The 18,378-nt window shown below is 42.0% G+C and overlaps 1 protein-coding gene across 2 annotated transcripts in view; it reads left to right on the forward strand.

Annotated features, from left to right (window-relative positions):
• Positions 1–10,108, forward strand: part of DISP1 (dispatched RND transporter family member 1) — a 109,874-nt gene extending 99,766 nt beyond the window's left edge. For both annotated transcript variants that reach the window (XM_089685082.1, XM_089685083.1), the window contains one exon: positions 1,968–10,108. In XM_089685082.1, coding sequence (XP_089541208.1) covers positions 1,968–4,598 — 2,631 coding nt within the window. In that variant the 3' untranslated portion in view covers positions 4,599–10,108. The remainder of the gene's footprint in view (positions 1–1,967) is intronic.
• The last annotated feature ends 8,270 nt before the right edge of the window (positions 10,109–18,378 follow it).

Consider the following 18,378-nt stretch of genomic DNA (forward strand, 5'->3'; position numbering starts at 1 on the left):
CCGCTCCCCCTCCCTCCCCAAAGGTCAGCAGTCATCACCTGTACTGTCCGCAGTCACTGGTCATCTCCTGTACTGTGTCCGCAGTCTCTGGTCATCTCATGTACTGTGTCCGCAGTCACTGGTCATCTCCTGTACTGTGTCCGCAGTCACTGGTCATCTCCTGTACTGTGTCCGCAGTCACTGGTCATCTCCTGTACTGTGTCCGCAGTCTCTGGTCATCTCCTCTACTATGTCTGCAGTCCATTAGTTCAGAATTTTTTTTTTCCTGTTTTCTGCCTCTAAAACCTAGGTGCGTCTTATGGTCAGGTGCGTCTTATGGAGCGAAAAATACAGTATATGATGCAGTCTGTTACCAGCATTAACTCAATAGCTTTTGTTTTTCCCCCATTACACTTTTTAAGAAGTTATAGCAATAATTTTTTCTTTTGATTTAAACCCAATTAATAAAAGCTGGCCATTATAAGCTCTGCTGTCTGTATTATATTTGTCGAAACTTCCTGTTTTGTGGAACAGCTTGGCCTGTGACAGGAAGCATAAAGAGAATAGATTTTCTGGCAGGACCAACGGGTAATAAAACTATATTACAGAGGCCCAGAAAACAAAAGCCTATTTGATTAATGGATCATTTATGTCATTTTTAATTTTGTACATAGCACCACTTTAACTTATAGCTCATGATAGTAGATAAAGTGGTTTGCTGGCCTTTAATTCTTTTCTTTTGTTTCCCCCTCATTAATATTACATTCTTAGACATGATCGTTCAGGATTTCCTGCCCGTGTTCTGTGGTTATTACACTTTGCAGGGTTTGATGTCAGCGTGAGGAAATACTCTCTCTCCTTTTATATCCAGGGTAATTGTGGCCGGCCAACTAATGAATTTCATATGGCAGGAGTTTTCTCATCCTACGGTTTAATCACTGTAGGGCACGAAGACAATTAAACATGAAATACAAACTGTTGGAGCCCTTTGGTTACGGTTCACGCCGAGCAGTAAAAACAGCCTCATTAAAGCTGTAAAAATGGAGCTGTAATCTGTTTATGGAAGACTTAATGATTTGGGTAAGCAAAACGTTAGCCCCAGTACGCGCAGGCATTTAAATCCTCTCAGTGCTGCCAGCAGGAGATGTATTGGGCTGTACGCAAAATGAATTGCGGAAGGAAAAGATTGTAGAGATTAAGATTCTAGCAACTATACTACGCTATAAGTATTTATGTTTAATCTGTCTCTATATTACATTGCAACCAGGGAGCACACATTCTGACTTCGTATAACATTATATGAAAGAAGATTTTATGTTACTACATTTGCTTTTTGCCATGTTTGTTCCAACTTTTGATTCTACTATTTCATGTACAGGTTTGGGAATACTCTGTGCCAATTTGGAATGTAATTAGCATCCTTGTTTAAAGTGTGTGCTCAGCAAAATATTTAATAAAAAAACACATTTAGTACTTGTCTGCAATACATGCACATCTTCCCATTTTTGGGGGTGGTAACAAATGTTTTCATTCTGGCAGAAATGTAGTGAGCTACTAACTTCCTGTTAGAACTAATAGCATGGCCTCTACTGCTCTGAAATACTGAACATTGCCCAGTTCTCTTCTCCTAGACTACAACCCCAACTTCCTGGAGACCATGGTTTAATTATTTGGGAATATTTTCATTTTCTTTTTTTTAGGAATATTTTTTGACACGTCCTGTCTTTGAAACGTAAAGGGAAGTTAGAAAACTTTCTCACAATGAGCAAACATACACTCTTAGAGAGATGCCACTGAAACAATTGCCTCCGTTGGACAATTTTTACTCATCTTCTGTTCTAGTGACAACACAAACATTTGAAGTTCCACTTTTCATGTTTCCATTTCACTTTAAATAAAGTTGTTAAATTGCCAAGTCTGCTTTTTGCTATAAATACTGTAGTTTTTGAAAGGCTCTGGTTATATTTACACTCATTTCTGTTTTACAGATACGGTCCCACCCTCAGTTTGCAGACCTCTGCCAGCGAACCACTGCAGATTCATGTTGCCCAAGCTGGACTTTAGGAAATTATATTGCCATCCTTAACAACAGGTCTTCATGCCAGAAGATCATAGAACGCGATGTATCTCACACACTAAAGCTTATCCGTACCTGTGCCAAGTTCTATCACAATGGGACCTTGGGACCGGATTGTTGGGATATGGTGGCCAAAAGGAAGGACCAGCTGAAGTGTACAAATGTGCCTCGCAAATGTACCAAGTACAATGCTGTCTACCAAATCCTTCACTACCTGGTAGATAAAGACTTCTTCAACCCAAAGAATGTGGATGTCAGCTCTCTAGTTTTACGGCACAGCATGCTTTTCTCACCAACCGAGAAAGGCGACTCCATGATGAACATTTATTTGGACAATTTTGAGAACTGGAATTGTTCTGATGGCGTGACAACCATCACCGGGATCGAGTTTGGTATCAAACATAGCCTGTTTCAAGACTATCTCTTAATGGATACTGTGTATCCGGCCATTGCTATTGTCATTGTCCTTTTGGTCATGTGTGTCTACACGAGATCAATGTTCATTACGCTGATGACCATGTTTGCCATAATAAGTTCGCTGATTGTATCGTATTTTCTGTATCGCGTAGTATTTAACTTTGAGTTCTTTCCCTTCATGAACCTCACTGCACTGATTATTCTGGTTGGAATCGGAGCAGATGACGCTTTTGTCTTGTGCGATGTCTGGAATTACACAAAGTTCGACAAACCCCATGCAGAGACTTCAGAGACCGTCAGCATCACACTACAACATGCTGCTCTTTCAATGTTCGTCACCAGCTTCACCACCGCTGCTGCCTTCTACGCCAACTATGTCAGTAACATTACTGCCATCCGGTGTTTTGGGGTCTACGCTGGTACTGCTATACTGGTGAATTATCTTCTCATGGTCACATGGCTGCCTGCCGTAGTAGTCCTCCATGAACGCTATCTACTAAACATCTTCACTTGCTTCCAAGGTTCTCAACAGCGGCCTTACAACAAGAAAAGCTGTTGGAGCATAACTTGCCAGAAATTAAAGAAGCTGCTTTTTGCCATTTCGGAGGCATCGAGGATATTCTTTGAGAAAGTGTTGCCATGTATTGTTATCAAGTTCAGGTTTATTTGGGTTTTCTGTTTCCTCACGTTGACCGTTGGTGGGGCCTATATTGTGTGTGTTAATCCAAAGATGAAACTCCCATCATTAGAACTATCAGAATTCCAGGTGTTCCGGTCTTCCCATCCCTTTGAGCGTTATGATGCAGAGTACAAAAAGCTTTTCATGTTCGAGAGAGTTCACCATGGTGAAGAGCTCCACATGCCCATCACAATTGTTTGGGGAATCTCAGCAGAAGACAATGGAGATCCCCTCAATCCAAAGAGCAAGGGCAAGCTCAAACTGGACAGTAGCTTTAATATTGCCAGCCCTTCCTCACAAAGATGGCTTTTGAACTTTTGCCAAAAGTTGAAAAACCAAACCTTCTTCTACCAAACTGATGAACAGGACTTTACTAGTTGCTTCATAGAGACCTTTAAACAGTGGATGGAAAACCAGGACTGTGATGAACCTGCTCTTTATCCATGCTGTAGCCAGTCAGGTTTTCCTTATAAACAGGAAGTCTTTGAGCTCTGCATTAAACGTGCCATTATGGAGCTCGAAAGAAGCACTGGTTACCATTTGGACAGCAAGACTCCAGGACCAAGGTTTGATATCAATGACACAATCAGGGCTGTTGTCTTGGAATTCAAAAGTACTTATCTTTTCACTTTTGCCTATGAGAAAATGCACCATTTCTACAGGGAAGTAGATGCTTGGATCTCAGAAGAACTTAAAACTGCTCCAGGCGGTCTCAGCAATGGCTGGTTTGTTAGCAGCCTCGAGTTTTATGACTTGCAGGACAGTCTTTCCGATGGGACATTAATCGCTATGGGATTGTCTGTTGCTGTAGCCTTTAGTGTCATGCTTCTCACAACCTGGAACATAATCATCAGTTTCTATGCGATCATTTCCATAGCTGGCACGATATTTGTCACTGTCGGGTCTCTTGTCTTATTGGGATGGGAGCTAAATGTTTTGGAGTCCGTTACAATATCTGTTGCTGTGGGTCTCTCTGTAGATTTTGCCGTACATTATGGCGTTGCCTATCGTCTTGCTCCAGATCCAGATAGAGAAGGGAAAGTGGTCTTCTCTCTAAGTCGTATGGGATCTGCTATAGCCATGGCTGCCCTGACTACCTTTGTTGCAGGAGCAATGATGATGCCTTCAACCGTTCTAGCTTACACTCAACTGGGCACCTTCATGATGTTAATTATGTGCATTAGCTGGGCTTTTGCAACTTTCTTTTTTCAATGCATGTGCCGTTGTCTTGGCCCGCAGGGAACCTGCGGCCAAATACCTATGCCAAAAAAGTTACAATTTAAAGCCTTTTCTGAAGCCTTATCTTCCAACAGTTCAGAAAGAGGACAAAACAAAATGAATCATGTGAACAAATACCAGTTAGACACTAGAGGTGCAAAAGCTGAAGTAGAACATGAACATTATGAACTGGAGCCTTTAGCTTCACATAACTCTAGTACATCTTGACAAATGGATTTTTCAAATCATTTCTCCTGTTATGGTGAGAGATTGGCTGCACAGAAAACTGACGTGTCTTCACTGCCCTGTGTAAATTCACTAACTTATTTTTATTATTGTTATTATTATTATTATTGTTATTTTAACATTCTCAACAGCTATGTACATAAAGACAGGGACCAACAAAGCGGTTATTTTTAAGTTGGCCATATGTATACCGGTATAATCAGCCAAAAATAGACAGCATCTCTGAATGCATGAGGTGTAAACAGTTGGGTTCTTATTGGGAGTTATTCCGCAGTCCACAGATTTCCAAGTCCAACTATTGCCCCTCCATGTCTTCATAACCTGTCATTACCTTGCAGACCTGTGGGCTGTCCTGTAAATAAGATCGGATGGATGTGTGGGTCCAATACTGATACCAAGCTCAGATTTTACCATTAACTCCAGGCAGATATAAAAGGCACAGATTTATTCAGCTCTGTATTCATCATTACATCATGACTTTTTTTTTTTTCAGTGCAATGTCAGAATTTGACCTGGTATCGTACTCCCTATGCAGCAGAGCTCAGTTTAGGAGAAGAAGCAGCTTGAGGAACCAATCAGTTGTACTACAGTACACATGTGCTAATAAGGAATATAATGATAGGAGGAAAAAATAGAGTTCTAAAGAAATAAGCTCCTCAATCTGCTGCTTCTCTTTTCTGTCACAGGGTGAGGAGGGAAGGTGACCTTATAAATGTTAAGCCAGCCATACATGGATTTGGCTAGTTTGGCAGGGACCAGCTAAGGTTCGATCCTTGTATGGGCAGGCTGATTGTACCCAAGCCGATCCATCGATCGACTTGGGTACAACCAGCCTGTCAGATTTTTTTACATTCGATTTTCTGCTGGTGGCTATAACCGCTAGCCATAATCATTATGTTCTGCTAGCCAGGAAAACCCAACACTGCCCTGCCAGCACAACACAATAGTACTGCAGAAGGCATTCCCCCATCAACAGTTAGTGTTAGGGAATCAAGCAATTTTCTTTCCTTCTATGTGAAGTGGAAGGAGAGAGAGTCCAGCAATCTTTGGGCTGCTTTAGTAAAGTGCACAAAGATAAAAATCAGATTTCCTGCCTTGCCACCCAGGGCTGTGCTGTGTGGCAGAGCTGTGCAAATTTCGGATGTGTATAACCAAAATACAGATAGAAAGCTCCAGTATATGTATTTTATCTATGTATTTACCTGTTTGCCTCGAGTACAACTTTTAGGCAAATTAATGTGCAACTGCATCTTCAATCCCAGTTGTTCGGTATCAGAGAGGGTTATCTGACAGCCTTGAGCCTGGGTTCACATTGAACTGATGCGGGTGTGTATATTAAGTTAACACTCCAAAATCGGTTCGCAAAACGCAGTGCGATGTGCAGAATCGGATTGCATAGGTGTGAATACGCATGCAATCCAATTCTAAAGTGGACCAAAAAAAGGGTCCTGCACCTTTTACATTTTTACAAAATGTATGGCTCAAATCGCATGTGATTTGCACAGGCATGCAGTGAGGTTCCTGTGCGAATCACATGCGATGTACCACACAGCATATATGTAATCCCAGGCTGAAAGTTGGAAGCACCCAATACACTCACCATTTATTGGGCATAATCTAACGTAATCTTTATCTATAGATGTGATGGTTTCTGATATGCCCCAAGTTTCCCAAAAGCCTGCCAAAGAATTTGAACCTATATTTTTTAAGTTTGTTTCAGAATGTGGCTCCTCATAAGTCCTTCAAGGCCTGATGCTGACTTTAAGCCTAAAGTAAATATCTCCTTTAAATTCCAACCATTTTTTGCATATTTTACAGGGTGCCATTTTGTGAGAACTATCAGAACTGACAATTTATGAATGTAAAGTTAAGATGACCAATACTAGGCAAACAGAACTTGTCTGTTGACTTCTGTTTGTCATGTCTATTCTCTATACTGGTTCACCTTACAAAATGAAAGCCCTCAATGAGTTTTTGTAAGAGATTCCCCTTAAGGTTTACTCACCACTAGAGTTATTCAGAGAATCCTCCGGTGAACACAATAGGCCTTCTTTATGAAAGAACCTGGTGCATTGCTAGAAAATGAAAAGAGACATCTGGTCACTACAGCAAACACAGATCATTCTGTAGTCACAAAAAAGACTTCCTATTTGCGTTCAACATACCAAATTAATTCTTACTTCCCCTTCGTTAATGCAAAAAAAATGGAAGTGAATTTGGCTGTAATGGGTAACTGTCTGAAAGAAGAACACCTTGTAACCCATCCAGGGGGTGGAGATATTTAAAGGATCAACTTTTTAAACAAAAAAAAAAAGATAGTTTAACTAAATCTAGCTTGTCATTTCTTATATGAGTTGCGACCTAGCTCCTCAACCATGGCAATCATAAAACTAAATGAGTATCATACATGTTTTCCTTCAGAGTGGGACACCCTATGTATTAGTCTTTGTGGTGGGGTGGAAAGGACAACTAGAAAGAGTTCTGCTTGTTACTCTTGTCCTTAAACCATGTACAATTCCGGTGGGTGAGTCAGCCCATCCACTCCTGGAATATTGGTTGTGGGTGGGCTTACCCTAGTGTATGTCTGAAAAAAATCAGAAAAAAACCTATGCAGAACATCTCTGCAATACATGCACGTCTGCCCATGATTTATCCCTTCAAAACCATGAATCCAAAAAAAAATCCTGTTGATCTGCCACAATTCCAGTAAGCTCGTTTTTTTCTTGTTTAAGCTGATAGCGCTGCCTATGCTGCACTGACATCCCAACCAGCGCTGTCAGCCCCGCACCATTCTTTACTGATGAATTACAGAACACCACCTCTTCTCTATTGTAGAAGTTTTATACTCCGGCAGCAAATAATTTAGGCAGGGCTGACTAATACTGCTTAGGGTTTCAGTGCATTTGAGGCATATTTGTCAGTTCCCTACAGGAAGTTAGGAGCTCTGTGGATTTCTAAAAATATAAACAGGTGTTTTTCTGTACTTGCAATGTTTAACCATTCCCCGCCTGGCCTATTGTCAAATGGCAGCTGAGAGGGAGCTCCCTGGCTCTGGGAAGTTGTGCTGTGGCCCGCTGTGTGTGTTCGGGACACAGCGGATGACTGAATGGTGTACTGGGGCTGGTACCATGTGAATGCTGTGACTAATTCCAGTGCTCACGTGACATTTGTACCCAGTGAATGGCTCATTGTGTAATGTTGTGATGATCTTTGTGATTGGTCACAGTGATCATGTGGTGCAGACAGGGCCAATCACAGCTCACCTGTACCATGTGATATCTGTGGCTAATCGCAGTAGTACTCAATGAATGGATGCCATTCATAAAAATTGCTTATAGCAGTCACCATCAAAAATCCTGATCACCTCCCCAGAGTAGTTCAGTGTTGCTAAGGTAACATGCATTGCTTTGGTCACAGTATGTAGTAAAAAAAAAAGGAAAAGATATATTGTTTTAACATACTGTCAACAGTCAGTATCCCTGATCACTAGTTATATAACGATGCTGTACTGCACTGGTGACCAGTATGTTAAAAAAAAAAATTGTGGAAAAAAATTTTTTATTTTTTTTTCATTTTCCAAAAGATTGTGACAAAAAATACAGCTTCAGAAAACTTGCCATGCCTCTTACTAAATTCCTTGGACTATCAACTTTCCAAAAAGGGGCCATTTTGGTGGGGGGGGTTATTTTTGTTTTATGCTGACATTTTTATTGTTTCAAGAAACAAAGCCCTAAAGCATAACAGTGCTGAATGCTGAAAAGTGTCCAGTATTAAGGCTTGTTCACACTTGACTTTATTTTGAACTCTTGCCAAACGACCCTATAGTGTTTGACAGGCGTTTGGGAAGTGTTTTTAACGCTCCTCAAACCCCCCCAAACTCCCTATGTGCGGTTTTGAGCCGGTTGATAGGCATTTGCCAAGCGTTAAAACCGCACCACAAATGCCTATAATGAAGTTAAATGGTATTAACGCCTGCCAGGCATTTGTGGAGCGGCACCATAGACTTGAATGGGAGGCTTCAACTCCTCCTGACTCGACCCGAGGCGTCAGTTTTGCCACGACTCTAACGCTTCAGTGTGAACAGCACCATGTGCTGCCATGTGCAGAATTTTCATAGGCGTTTGAGAAGTGTTAAAAACGCTTCCCTGATGCCTGCTGAGAAAGCTAGTGTGAACTGAGCCTTAAGGTGGTTAAAGGGACAGACAAAATAAGGGAACATGTGCATGTATTGGAGAGAGGTACTGATTTTTTTTTTTTTTTTTTTTTTTTTTTTTTGCTCAGACATACTTTTAAGACTTCATTGTTCACCCACTTGCTGGACCTCACAGTAGTTAAATTTTGACCCTGCATCCCACAGAGAAGTGTGTACTATAAAGTACAGGGAGCACTGTGCTGCAAACCTTTGGGCCTGGGTAAGCTATACATACTGGTGCACCAAGATTTGTAAATGGGGAGCACAGGAATGTGCAGACAAGGCCCAGCCTTTTGTAAGGATATAATAGACTAATCACGTTTAAGCTATAAGCTAATTACCCGCTCCTGCATAGAGAATGAAAGGAAAATCTGAGTGCTGGGAAACATCTAGTTCTTCCTTCAAACAGTTCCATGACTATTGTTTAATATTTTCATGTTACTGATCTTCAGGATCTGTACACACCAAGTCATACACGTTATGTTCCATATAACGAGGACGCGCTAGTGTGCATTGTGTAGGGGTGGTACGATGTGTTCTCCCAACGCTTTTTTTTTTTGCAATGCACATGTGCAGTAGGAACAGGGAACATGGAGAACAATTATTTAGTGTCCTTGCGTTGAGCCTGCGTTGATCAATGTGGATTAACACGGCTCAATGGATGTAGTGTGAAGAAGCCTTTATTCAGAGGCTTAGTGTAACATAAAACAGAAGGTCTTGATCCGTGAGCATCTGTGAAAAAGGGATGGGCATGGTGGCTCTTGGCAATTTCCAGTAGGGAGAAGAATGGAAGGGGAAATTTGACTTGCCAGTCCATAGACTTCGAGTACTATGAGATTGTAGGAAACTGCTATTGTTTTGTTTTTTTTTACCCCAAAAAGTGTTCAGAAGTATGAAAAGTTGTTTGATAATCAGTGTGAATGGAACAAATAGCCCTTCAAAAGAGCCTTTCCGCCTTTATTGTTATTTTATTGTTGCCCCTCAGAACTCCTACCTGAATGTTATTTGTGTCAGTTTTGCTTTGTCTCTTTTTGCTGGTGAGAAACTGCTGCCTGACCAGGATTGCTGGTAGTTGTGGTTTCTCAACCGCTAAAGTGACTGAAGGCAGCCCAACCCTGCATTAGTGCAAAATGGCGAGAGGCCAACACTAAACCACAGAACCCTTTTAATGACGTGAGCTATGTAGGTTTCAAGTGCAATTCTTTTGATTGTCTTATGCCAAACATTGATGCCAACGTGCCTGCTGTATTGAGAGAGAGATATCAAAGTTTAAGTCAATAAAGCTATATAGAGTATTGTATATTTCCTGTGTTTTATGCCCTGCTGCTTTCTGTCCAACTCATTTTCTGTTTCTGGATTGATCATTGGCATTCCCATTAAAGCGGAACTCCTGGCAGATAAAAAAAAAAAAAAAAAAACACCTCACAAATTAGTGCAGCCCTATTCACACATTTATTTCAGGTACTTACATAGCACCGTCAATTTACACAGCACTTTACATATATATTGTACATTCATATCAGTCCCTAACCCTCAAGGAGCGTACAATCTAAGGTCCCTAACTTACATTCATACATACACATACTAGGGCCAATTTAGACAGGATCCAAATCACCTACGAAGCATGTCTTTGGAGTGTGGGAGGAAACCGGAGTACCCGGAGGAAACCCACGCAGGCACAGGGAGAACATACAAACTCCAGGCAGGTGGTGCCGTGGTTGGGATTTGAACCAACAACCCTAGTACTGCCAGGCGGAAGTGCTAACCATTTAGCCACTGTGCTGCCCTCAGTATGTCTATTTTTTGTTAATAAAAGCTTTGTAAGGCCTTATGTACACTGGTCTCTATCCCCAGTGCATGAGACTTTGGTGTGTCAGATGTGGGCAAGGTTCAGGTACTGCTGCTGGCAGTCTGTAAAAGTCCCAAGAGGCTGACAGCTGCCCTAGCACTTGGTGCTGACAGTGCACTGAGTGCCCTAATGTTAGGGGCAGAATGCCCAGAACACAAGCAGTCTGCCTTCCGGGCATTTGTCCCTGCATATATAATGCCGTAAATGTTTGTGCACTGCCCAACCTCATCAGCTGTCAGCCTCTCAGACTTTTACAGGCTGCCAACAGCGGGGCTGGATGGTTCACCTGTACCTTCCACCCACACCTAAGCCCGGAGTCTTGTGCATTGTGGCTAAACCCCTAATGTGTATGAGGCCCAAGTACCTGAATTTAACTAGGTACCAGCTGCTTGCAGTCCCTGTACAACAGAGCTCAGACTGGGAGAGGGAGAAGCTGCAGAGGGACCCTTCATCAGGTATGTGATGTCTGATGAAGGGTCCCTGTTCGACCCCAAAACATTGTTACAAGCACTTTTTAAAATGAATTGCCATTTGAAATGACTGTATGTTAGTCGGGGGGTTTTCTTCACCATACAGAATAGTTTATGCATTGCATTGTAATGTTGCCACAAAAAAGGAAATCCAGCTTTGTAGAGGCAGTTATCCTATATTTGCTATTTATAGCCATCGTTACGGTTTCCTGTTGGGTGTAAATATGCTACAGATAGGATCTTGATTCTGCTGCGGTGTCGAAGCCCAAACTCCCATTCTGAGCTTGCTGTGAGGTCCTTACAGAGAGCCTTCCTTCCGCTGTCATTGTCTGATTACTGGCTGAAGGAGACGGCTTGCATCTAAAACCAGGAAACAATATTTCTCTCCGACTGGGCCCTGTCAGTGCACTTCCAATGCCATTGCCATACTGTCCTGGAAGGAAATTGCGCTGGTGTCACAGGAACTTGTCCAATATGGATTTTCTTTTCTTTAGAATAACTGGGAATTTTTGTTCCAAGTGTACGTGTCAGGATGAAGATATGGGAGCTGCTATTGTTGACTTTTCATCCTGGTTTTAAGGACATCTAAGCAGAAAAACAAAAATGTCATTTTTAGCTGCTCGCTAGTCCTCAGATGTGGCTACATTTTTGTTTGATTTCAGGCTAAGATTATTTTCAGCGACTACAGAAGATACCTGCTGATCAGAAATAGTGTCCTTGTCACTACATGTGAGCTGAGCCTACATCACAAACAATATTGTCTTCCTCTGTAAACTGCTAATCTACTCATCCCCTGTGGAAGGGAGAAGACGTGGTTGAAGTCAAGCCTAGGTGACAGCCATGCCTCCCTTCGTAGATACAGTAAAGCAACCAAGCGTAGCCACCCAGGGAAAGGAAGTATATTGGCTGCAGGATTACCAGGTCCAAATGAGGGGAAAAATCTGAAGAAAAAAAATGCAGCCACTATATTTAACCAGTTGCCTACCTGGCACTTATACCCCCTTCTTGCCCAGGCCAGTTTTCAGCTTTCAGCGGTGTTGCACTTTGTGTAACAATTGCGTGGTCATGCAACACTGTACCCATATGAAATTTTAATCATTTTTTCTTTTTTTTGGTGGTATGTACTTGCTGCTGGGTGGTTTTTATTTGTTGCGCTATAAACAAAACAAAAATGTTGAAAAAAAATACAAATTTTCCTTTGTTTCTATTATAAAATTTAGCAAACCTGTAATTTTTCTCCTTCACTGATGTGCGTTGATGAGGCTGCACTAATAGGCGGCACTGATATGCAACAATGATGGGCACTGATAGGCGGCACTGATATGCAACAATAATGGGCACAGATAGGCGGCACTGATATGCAACAATGATGGGCACTGATAGGTGGCACTGATGGGTGGCACTGCTGGGCACTGAATGTCACAGGTGGGTGGCACTGCTGGGCACCGATCATCAGCGCTGATTCCTCCTCTGACAATTGCCGGTTATCAGCAGTACTTTCCTCACGCTGTGACAGCTTGAGGAAATTACAGCCGATAACCTGCAACTGCATTTACTGGTGATCTGCTGTGTCATTGAACACGGCTGATCACATGGTAAAAGGCCACTGCGATTGACCTTTTACCACATTACGTGATCAGCTGTGTCCGTAGGACACAGTGATCATGAAGATCACTGGGTGCGCGCGGGAGGGTGCGCGCGGGAGGACGTAATATGAAGCCCTGCCAGAACTGGCCGGCCGCAGTGAAGCAGTCATTCAGCTATCTGCAGTCAGCAAGTGGTTAAAGGAGAAGTTCTCCTTTAAGAACATGTTACATGTTCCACCAGTTTTTAGAGTGGACCATTTAACATGTTCCCAATGCTGCAGCCGCTGAACAACCTTCCGACAGAAGTACAGGGAGAAGTTCCCTGTCCTGCTGTCAGATTTGAAAACAGCCTGGCTATGCGGGGTTCCACCCATACGGCTGCATCATTCATTCACCGTGTTTTGTGAATGCATGAACTGCTATCGGCTTGTAGTTTTCAATGAACTACTGACCACGTGTGCAATGCTGTACAGGATCCCGCAAACAAAACTGATAAATGCACATTTTTTTACCTGCAAAAAATGTGCATTTATTATTTTTCTGTAAATCCTTTAAGGACTGGTAAGCTGCATAATATTTCCGTACATTTTGGCTTATGGGTTTAGATATACTTTATAGTGGAAATATAAAGCTGAACTTCAGCCTCATCTTAAATCTTCACATTTGTACAGACTCCTCTCCTGTACTCAAATTGCTTACTCTGATTTCACTGTACCCTTTGACCTTCTCACAGTGTGCGTTAGAAACAGCAGCCAGTCACACAGAGTTCACGTTAGTCCCTGGCTGGAGGATGCCCAGTATGATCTAGCCCTTTCCTCTTTAGCCTGACTGTCCCTGGTCCAGTGACTTCATTCAAGCTGTGATGTCAGTCTACTGCAGGTATGAAGAAGCATTTTCTCAGTCTTCTCACCCCCAGTGATAAGGATTTCATTAGAAAAAAAGTGCATTTTTTTAACAGCTGCCAGATGTTTTCTAATATGCTCGGATAGTTTTACTTACATTTATTTTCTTATAGATTCATGCATATGAATTCAAGAACGATTTTGGTTAGACCAATAGATATTTACTGAATCTTGCTTGATTTAGCAAATTGCTAATTAAAATTTAGAAATGGCTATTTATGGTTTGAGGTGGTCACAGTTTTCCTTCAGTGGGGAATTTTGGGGCTTGTCATAATGCAACTTTTATTTTTGGCCAACCTGTCTATAAAGGGAGGAAGCAAATCTAATGATCTGGCTGTATTGTTTTTGACCAACATTGGATGTTCACTTATACACTACTCAAAAAAAATTAAAAGAACACTTTTTAATCAGAGTATAGCATCAAGTCAATAAAACTCCTGGGATATTGATCTGGTCAGTTAAGTAGCAGAGGGGGTTGTTAATCAGTTTCAGCTGTTTTGGTGTTAATGAAATTAATAACAGATGCACTAGATGAGTGAGGCTCTTTCTCTTCATACATCATACATCAGCATCAGAGGTTGGTCATCAGCTCTGAGGAAAGGGATTCGTCCCCGAAACGCGTCAGCCATTTGACCGCACTGACAGTGAGAACACCTTGCCTGCCGTTGTGGCCATTGTCATTTTTCTATGCTTTTTAGACACATGCTTCGTCTGTGAGTATGTGTTTATTATCTCATTCCTACAATAAACCTTTGATAATGCACTAGGTGTGCGCGCCACCTGTTTTCTCTCTACGCACTAGATGGGCAACAATGAGACGACCCCCAAAACAGGAATGGTTTTACAGGTGGAGACCACTGACATTTTGTTTCTCTACTCATCGTTCCTCACTGTTTTTCACTAGTTTTACATTTGGCTAGGGTCAGTGTCACTACTGGTAGTATGAGGGGATACCTGCACCCTACAAAGGTTGCACAGGCAGTCCAACTCCCCGAGGATGATCAATACATGCCATTGTCAGAAGGCTTGCTGTGTCTCCCAGCACAGTCTCAAGAGCATGGAGGAGATTCCAGGAGACAGGCAGTTACTCTAGGAGAGCTGGACAGGGCCGTAGAAGGTGCTTAACACATCAGTAGGACCGGTATCTGCTCCTTTGTGCAAGGAGGAACAGGATGAGCACTGCCAGAGCCCTACAAAATGACCTCCAGCAGGCCACTGGTGTGACTGTCTCTGACCAAACAGTCAGAAATAGACTTCATGAGGGTGGCCTGTGGGCCCAACGTCCTCTGGTGGGCCCTGTGCTCACTGCCCAGCACCATAGAGCTCGATTGGCATTTGCCATTGAACACCAGAATTGGCAGGTCCACCACTGGCACCCTGTGCTTTTCACAGATGAGAGCAGGTTCACCCTGAGCACGTGACAGATGTGAAAGGGTCTGGAGAAGCTGTGGAGAATGTTATGTTGCCTGTAACATCTTTCAGAATTACCATTTTGGTGGTGGGTCAATGATGGTTTGGGGAGACATATCCATGGAGGGATGCACAGACCTCTACAGGCTAGGCAATGGCATGCTGACTGCCATTAGGTACTGGGATGAAATCCTTGGACCCACTGTCAGACCCTACACTGGTGCAGTGGGTCCTGGGTTCCTCCTGGTGCACGACAATGCCCGGCCTCATGTGGCGAGAGTATGCAGGCAGTTCCAGGAGGATGAAGGAATTGATACCATTGAATAGCCCCCACGCTCGCTTGATCTAAATCCAATAGAACACCTCTGGGATCTCATGTTTGGTCCATCTAACGCCACCAGCTTGCACCTCAGACTGTCCAGGAGCTCAGTGATTCCCTGGTCCAGAACTAGGAGGAAATACCCCAGGACACCATCCGTCGTCTTATTAGGAGTATGCCCAAACATTGTCAGGCATGCATACAAGCATGTGGGGGCCGTCCAAACTACTGAGTACCATTTTTAGTTGCTGCAATGACATTTCAGCAAAATAGACTAGTCTGCTGCATCATTTTTTCACTTTTTCTGGTGTCTTTGAATTCAGTCCGCTGTAGGTTGATAATTTTCATTTCCATCAAATGATGGGGCATCCTTACGTTCCTAATACATTACCCAGTCCATATCAGTATAGATATCCATCATGATATTTTTCCCCATTGAGATCTGATGTGTTTTCAAAGTGTTCCTTTAATTTTTTTGGGCAATGTGTGTATTAGTACTCAGTATAGCTATGCAGGAACCTGTCAGAAAAAAGGAAACCTTTGAAACATCTCAACTGCCACTTGGAAGAGTGTAAAACAGTGGGAAGGTTATTTCTACAATTGGATGTACTGACAACAGAACTGGTATTTCGGGGCTGGTTGTGAACTCTGTGCTATTAGCACTCTACCCGTCATGTTTGCAGAGGTGACTAATAATGTAACACATAAAATACCATCCACAAAACCCAGTCCAAGAGGACTTTAAATGTAGTATTTGAGTCATAATTTAAAATGACAAATCTGAGCATTTTATTTTATTACAGAATAGAGCCACAAACATGCTCCATGTTGTTTCTTCAAAAAGACCCAAAACATGGACAGAACTGCAGCTTACATACAAAATTGTCAACATTTTTGTTTTGCGTATACATTACTAACAACTTTCAGCATTCCGTTCTTGTCAACTGCTTCTTCAGGATGAAAGTATTTTGGTGTAAATCTCCATTAGTACTTTAATACATAACTGCTGTATATTTAAGAAATAAATAAAAAAAGCCCTGTCCCCACAATCTCAGACCGGTCCTAGAACAGTGAGGAATTCCAACCCATCACTAACTCCATCAGATAAACGTGAGTGATATGAATAGGAAAAATATTGCCCACCTCACCACAGCAGTCCCAAGCCCAGAGGCAATATGTCTGCTGACACTTTTGTATGTAATCTGTGGTTGATATTTTCAAGTTTTTGGTCTTTTTTAACCACTTAAAAGTGTTACTAAACCCAGGACCCTGCATTCACTATTTCTGGTTTCCCACAGTACACACAACATGGAAATGCAGTTATTTTAGCAAATATAAATGGCTAATTACCTTTTCTCATCAGCAGTCTTGTGATTTCTATCAGTGTTTGGCCTAGCACTGGTTAAAGCTTGTGGTAAGAGATTTCATTCTCCTCTGGCTGTCCTATGAGGCTGCATAACCCCTGACCCTCTCTCTGACAGTGCTGATTGGCACCCTACCAAAAAAAAAAAAAACTCTGCACATACTCAGTTTTGTGTGTATTGCTAGAGTGCCTCCTAGGGTTCTGTACTATCAGCAGATGGACTGGGGACTGTGGAAGAAGGGGAGGACCAGAGAAGACAGGATCAAACAGCCTTTTTACACAATGTGGAGGATTAACCGATTAGGTTCCACAGGGAGTAGAACAAACATGCTTTACTGCATATTACTGTTGTGGGTTTAGTAACACTTTAGCCTCTGGAGGATTTCACCCCCTTCATGACCAGGCCATTTTTTGCTATTTGGCACTGCGCTACTTTAACTGACAATTGCGCGGTCATGCAATGCTGTATCCAAATGAAACTTATTTCACTTTTTCCCACAAATAGAAATGTATTTTGGCTGTATTTAACCACAACTGGGTGTATTTTTTTTTATTATAAAAACTGAAAAAAATATTTTTTACTTTCTGCTATAAAACATATCTAATTAAAAAATCCAGGACAAAAAAATCAAATTTCTTCATAAATTTAGGCCAAAATGTATTCTGATACACGTCTTTGTTATAAAATAAAAGAAAATCCCAATAAATGAATAGTAATTGGTTTGCAAGATGGTTATAGTGTCTACAAACTATGGGATATATACTGGAATTTTGATTATTTTTTATAATAATTGTGATGGTGGTGATCAGGGACTGTGATAGTGTGGCAGGCAATCTGACACTTACCGACACTTTGTGGGAACTGGCTAACTTACATCACCAGTGACACGAATACAGGGCCTGCTGATTGGCATGTGCTGGAGTGAATGACAGCACAACCGAGGCGGCGGGTGCACTCCCCCTACCCAGAAAAGCCGGGCCATGTACATGATCTGGCGCAGACAAGCTGACTTGCAGCAGTATATGTACACACAGTGGTTGCCAACTGGTTGAAGAAACATTATGGTGCATGTTTTTGGCTCCTTTTTATTATGTATTGAAAGAAAATACTAAGATTTGTCATTTTAAACTATGACTCCTAAATGCTACATTTAAAGTCTGGTTGGGCTATGGTTTTTTTTTTTGGATGGTGTTAAGTTAGGATGGTAGCAAGTTTTGTCTGGAAAAGGGAATCCTTCCATTCAGATTAGTACATAAGTACTGAAAATTGTACTGAAAATACAATAATGCCTTTTTTTATATTAGTAGCCTATACCAACATAAGACAAAAACACAATGTGCTGGTAAAGGTAGCTGCAGCCACCCTGGAAAATTATAGACACATGGTAGAAAATCTGCATGCCTTGCCAGACTGTGACGTTGCAGACGGGCCATTCCCATGTCCAGCGACTCAAAACTGACCATTTGCTGTGATGGACAGCATTCTCAACCAAAAGAGGAAGAGGGAGCCTACTGGACTGATAGAGAAGATAGAGAAGGGTGACATTCGGAACCTGGAGGTGCAGCTGCTCATTGTAAAAGATTCTACAACCAGGTAGTCTCTTGTTAGAACAGAATAGAACAAAAGAAAGTGAGAGATAAACAGACAAGCCTTAACCTCCCTAGCGGTCT

This window comes from Staurois parvus, unplaced genomic scaffold (assembly GCF_062004578.1).
Source record: "Staurois parvus isolate SC_StPar_1 unplaced genomic scaffold, SC_StPar_1.0 ptg000362l, whole genome shotgun sequence".
Taxonomy (NCBI): Eukaryota; Metazoa; Chordata; class Amphibia; order Anura; family Ranidae; genus Staurois; species Staurois parvus.